At 43.2% G+C, this 5,898-nt stretch overlaps 1 protein-coding gene across 1 annotated transcript in view; it reads right to left on the bottom strand.

Annotated features, from left to right (window-relative positions):
* Positions 1-5,629: 5,629 nt before the first annotated feature.
* Positions 5,630-5,898, bottom strand: part of LOC106011481 — a 1,534-nt gene continuing 1,265 nt past the window's right edge. The window contains exon 2 of the mRNA XM_013081370.1: positions 5,630-5,898. This exon is cut by the window's right edge and continues 117 nt beyond it. Within this exon, the coding sequence (XP_012936824.1) occupies positions 5,630-5,898 (269 nt within the window).

Raw genomic sequence — 5,898 nt, 5'->3', positions numbered from 1 at the left:
GCCCGCTAGATGACTCTTCGGCGGAGCGAGACTGCCCTTGAAAGGAACACAATTGTTTTGACTTTCGATTCGTGCTGCCCACCAGCCACTGTTCGAGCACACATACACACACACACGCGCACACACACTCAAACACACACACACACACCCATGTGACAGACATGTTTTTGTTTTGCATTGAAGAGAAATGAGAAGACTCTACTTCCATTGTGTGTATGTAAGGACCAGGACGCAAAACAGATCAAACCAGGTGGTGAGTAACGGGCAAAAACCAACCAGTGACACTCTTCGGCCACCGGACGGCTCGAAGTGCAATGCAGTGCACTGAAACATACAAGAAAGAAAGAAAAAAAGAAAGAAAGAAAGAAAAATGAATGAATGAATGAATGAATGAAGTGAAATGAAATGAAAAAAAAATGAAATGAAATGTTAATGAAATAACTAAAATTCATCAAAATAAAGTCACCCGTATATGAGCAACAGATGTCCAAAACAAGGCTGAGCAGAAAGACACTTCATCTTTGACTCATACAGGTATCAAACTCACGCTCCCCCCCCTCCCCCCCGGGCGAGCAGTTATATTCGTTCAGGGAGAACATCTTTGGTATTCAATTAAATGTTTTTTATTTTTCGTTTGGTTTTCTTAGGGGGGTGGGTCTTTTTTAAATATCGATGTTTTTACGCCTCGATAGGCAAAATTTAGATCATTTAGTAGGCGGGGTTTTGGCCTAGCCTGAGAGACCACAGTCGTTGGTTTTCCATCATGAGAATCTCCCTAAAACAGAACCTTACTCCAAATATGATTGAACTAGTTGTCAACAAATAGCTGCCAGACATCCGTTTATGACAAATGAGTACGAGTATAAGAGCAAAACTGGCATGCCCTGCTTGATTTTTTTATTGTTTTAGCGTTTTTCTGTTTTAATTCGTATCATTTATTTTAAAAGGTTGGTTTTCCACTGCCCAGTGAGGGTTTTTCCATTGTGGCCCGCAACCTTACATGTGATTTTAAGTTCTTTCCCTTGAGTGAATGGGTTGAGCTTCATTTCAGTCCTATAAAGAGTTTTACGACACTTGAAGCACAGATAGGTCATATGAGTACGGGAGTTTAGAGATGATCTTACTAGAGAGTAATATACCTAGAAATGAAAGAGGAAAAATAAAGAAAACATATATTTGAAAGGAAAGCAGGACCACACCACGCCACAGCAGTTGCCAACCTCTCACCGATTGAGTTTTACACCCTTGATGGTGTATGATCCTTTTGTAGCTTGGTCTTTCTAACAGCAGTCTTCAAGCAGTCAGTTCTAGGCTGAGCTGTTCATCAGCCCCCGAAACTCTTGTTACCAGTCGTTCAGGGATGTCCTGCTACGTTTTCTGGGAACTTCGGACTTATCTGATCCCACAAGAGGCATAGTCTAAAACTGTTCAAAATGTTCCACATTTTCAATAGTTTCGTTTTCACAGGTTTTATTCCCGTATTGCCATTACAGGGGGTGGGGGGGGGGGGGTGTTTTTGTTTTTTGTTTGTTTTTACGCGGTGGTTGGTGTTGGTTTTTTTTGTCTTCTTTTTGTTTTGTTTTGGATTAAAAAAAAATTTTTTTTTAAATTTTGGGGGGGACGGTTATGTTGGGTTGTTGGTTCTTTCTGTGCGTCAGGACTGGAAAGGTTTTGCTGTGATTTTCAGATGGACTCACGGAATGGAAGAGGATCTAACGACCGGAAGCTCACTAGTCAGCAGCAGATGTGTGTTTACGGACGGTAAAATTCGCAATATCCGTTACTCGGAAGTCCAGCTCCATTAGCGGGAGAGGTGGCAACCTTCTGAGAATAATAATTGCCAAGGCAATTGCCCTGCTCCACAGTTACGCCAACCTGTAAATTTCCCTATGTTTGTCTGATCTAGAATTCTAGCCCATGTTTGTTTGTTTGTTTGCTAAAAATTATAAATGATGACAGTGAAAGTTTGGATTTTGGGGGGTATTTTGTAAGATCTTGTATAACAGGTGAAGTCTAATTTTTTTTTTTTCAACTTGCAAGCTTGAAAAAAAAACGTAATTTTATTCAGACTGAAAACGCAGTAGACTAAGAATTTCCCCTCTCCGTCCACCTATTTCCTAAGCACCCTGTGTGTTGATAGACGAACAAGTGCCCCCCCCCCCTTTGACAGGTCTGCAGTAAGTCTGCTCTGTCATTTCCAATTTCCAGGTATGTTTGAGTGTCCGGGGACCCACTGCATTACTAGGTTGATGCCTCAGAATGTTATCAGAAGATGGAAGCCAAACATTATATGAGTCAAATCTTGGTTTAGATGATGGTCATTTTCTATGGCGTGTAAGACTGATAGTGAGTCAGTGAAAACCACAACACTCTGTGCTTTTCAAGTATCAGTGTCAAAAACTGTGCGGAGATGGTACAGCGCTGTTTTAATTGCCATCATTTATGCATCGTAGTTGCTGTATTTCTCTCCACAGGCTGCAGAGATCTCATTGGAACTTCCATCTGGGTACTGTATTAGTATTCCATATCCGGCTTTGGTTGTGCCTTTGAATGCTGTCGATTGTTCGATGTGATGCAAGCATCAGCGTCACTGGGTCTGAAGATTTTGTGCTCTTCTCTCGGAGAGATGTTGTAATGATTGTTTTTTTTAAAGAAAGGTGTTTTGGTTGACTCTTTTGATTGCTTTTCTGTTTTGTGGTAGATGGTGATTCTCCATTAGTTCTGTGATGTGATGCAATATTGACTTTTGTTGAATTCGTTTCTTTGGTTTCCATGTTTCTACTAATTTCCTGTTTGTGTGGTTGGGGCACATTCTTTTAGTTCTTTCATGTAGCTCCAAAAACTGCCTTATCTCTGCGGATTCCCAGGGGTTCAACATTTGAAAGGATTTCGCACGCGGCGGTAGGTGTGGATCTCATGCCACCATTTATAAAACGAGAGGCATTGTTTCGGAACTTGTCAAGTAGTTGTACTGCATATAGTGAATAGGCTATTGCTGTATTCCAGGGAAGATCGGACGTAACCCAGGTATAGAGCTCTCAGAGTTTGTTTGCCTGATCCCCATGAACTGCTTGCGAGTTTCTTTAAAAGTTGGAGTCTTTTTTTAGGGGGCCTTGTTCCTTATGTTCTCCACTTGGCTTTTCATGGTTAGACTACGGTCAAGTTTGACTCCTAGGTAAGTTGGATGTTCTTCTTTGGGGAGACTTTCATTTCCTATCTTTAGTTTGAGACTTTCTTTGGCTGCTTTATGGCTCTTCGTGAAGATGGTGTATACTGTTTTCGTGCAGTTTATTTTAAGTTTCCATTTCTGACAGTAATTGTGGAGCTTCTTGAGGTCTTCATTTCATTTCCCTGCTCCTACTATCGTGCTGTGATGTGTCTGCCAGACAGCAAGATCATCGGCATAAAGAGTCTTTTCTAATTTTAGCACGTTCGTCACACCGTTAAAGAAGATCAGGAACAAAGTGCAACTCAGACAGGAACCTTGAGGTAGGCCTTCCTCGAGTACTTCTCTTGACGAGTGGGCATTGTTTACCTTGGTTTCAATGTTTTGATCCGACAGGAAGAACTTGATCCATGTGTAAAGTTTGCCATGTATCCCGAGGTCCATCAATTTCATGAGTAGGCCTTTTCTCCACACTCTGTCGTACGCCTGTTGTAGATCAACAAAGATGGCGACAGTGTGTTTAGACTCCTAAAATCCATCCTGGATGTTTTGACTCAGTTTAAAAAGTTGATCTTCTGTGTTGCTACCTTTTCTGAAGCCTGTTTGGTGTGGGTTTAAGCTGTTAGTATTTTCCAGGTACCAGTAGAGGCGGTTGTTTATCATTATTTCCGCAAGCTTACCGATACATGATGTTAATGAGATAGGTCGGTAGCTTTTTGCTTCTCCAGGTGGTTTCCCATTTTTCAGGAGCGGTATAATCTGAGCGATCCTCCTTGCCTTTGGTATTCCACTCGTTCTCCACGTGGTATTTATCGGGGAAAGAAGAACGTCTTTTCCTTTAGCACCAAGGTTGCACCGCATTTCGTTGTGTATTTTATCCGGTCCTGGTGCTTTCTTTTCCCTAAGCTTTTTGAGGGCCTGACTGAGTTCCACCATGCTATAATCCTCTTCAAAAAGCGAGTTGTTCACAGTAGGAGCTTTTTCTTTATGCTTAGCCATATTTATGAGGAGTCTATCAGCCTCGGTTAGTCTGCCTGTCCTATTTACAGACGCGAAAAACCTGTTAAAATGTTCGGCTTTCTTCTGGTCTTCAGTGATGGTGCTGCCTGAAAGGAAAAGGGGTTTGGGGTTGTTTTTTTGACTTTCTCCCGAGTGGTTGCTGACAAGGGACCAAGCCTTTGTTCCATTGTGGCGAAGGTCAAGATCTTAGCAGGTTTGAATCCATTTCTCTTTTTTGGCTTTTTTTACTGTCACTTTCACCTGAGTCCTGGGTCGTTGTGCCTATACTAAGAGGTCCACGGTCAGAAAGCAAGTCAGGCATTCCGCTCGGTCCATCCCCTGTACCAAAACACTCTCAAACTGGCTGGTACCTTCTCAGCCACAGAGATAAAAAGCAGTAGAGGTGTTAGGTAGATTAGACACTTACTCAAGGAAGAGTAGGGGTGTGTTAGTGAGGAGCATAGCGTCTACCACGCATCGGTGGGTTCTGCCTCCTGTTCCTTGTGGAGCCACACCTACTCCCATCCTGTTGTTTTAACCCGTCTAGGAAACGGGGGGGGGTGGTTTGTTGGCGCCAACAACTCGCCATTCGCCAGAGCCGTGTCAGTGCAAACAGGGGTCACCACGGGCAGGTATGGTTGGCTGGATTGGGAGAAGCTGTTTAAGACGCTTAGGCATTTCTCAATATAATTTAAAAGAGACCCATCACCAGTCCTTGATCCCCGGTGTTGGAGTTAAAGAGTCAAATCTTGGTGCGCAGTGAGATGATGCTTGCTTTCCAGACTTTTGATAATTGATTGAATGCTGACTTTGCCTTGGCGGTTCGTGCTTTAACATCTGTTACACCTTTACCGTCAATGACACCTCCAATGTAGGTACAGGAGTCCGCTTTTTTCAGGGGAGTGACTTCCACTGTCACAGCAGAGCTTAAAACTTTTCCTAATTTCACTACTTTAGACTTGCCCGGATGTATATGTAGGCCAACACTCCTTGATAGACTGTTGAGTTCCTTGGTCTTTTCTTACATCTGGGCATGTGTGTGACAGAACAGCGCAGGGTCATCGGCAAAGTCCAAGTCGCCCAGCTGCTGCCACGGTATCCATTGTATTCCATTGTGTTGCATCTGGTGGCTTCTTTCATGACCCAGTCAATTGCCAGTATGAAGAGAAAAGGTGAGTGCAAGCATCCTTGTCGGAATGGTTCTGAGAGTTGTCCTTCGTGGAAGACTTGGCGGTTTGTTCCATCATAGGTGGCCTTCACAAGCTTGACGATTTTCTCAGGTATTCCCTAATGCCACATGAGCTTCCACAGAGTTACCCTGTCCACGCTGTTGAAGTCCTTTTCATAACCAATGAGGTTGACCACGAGTGGTGAATTCCATTCAAGCGATTGCTCAACAATAATGCACAAAGTAGCGATCTGGTCCACACATTATCGGTTCTTGCGGAATCCTGCCTGGTCTCTTCAGAACTTCTCGTCTGTTGCCAGTTTGATTCTCTTCATGAGTACCCTGTTAAAGACTTTCCCAGGTATGGATAGGAGTGTTATGCCTTTGTAGTTGATACAATTGTTGAGGTCTCCCTTCTTCGACAGCTTGATTCTGTGGCCTTCCTTCCAGTCTGTTGGTATTTCCTTCTCTTGCCAAAGATTTTCGAATAGAGCATAGAGAATTTCTACTAAAGTATCTTTATCTGCCTTAAGGGCCTCCGGAGGTATATGGTCGGGACCAGCTT

This window comes from Aplysia californica, unplaced genomic scaffold (assembly GCF_000002075.1).
Source record: "Aplysia californica isolate F4 #8 unplaced genomic scaffold, AplCal3.0 scaffold00006, whole genome shotgun sequence".
NCBI lineage: Eukaryota > Metazoa > Mollusca > Gastropoda > Aplysiida > Aplysiidae > Aplysia > Aplysia californica.
The sequence above is the reverse complement of the archived record's forward strand: the minus strand, read 5'-3'. Positions and strand labels throughout refer to the sequence as shown.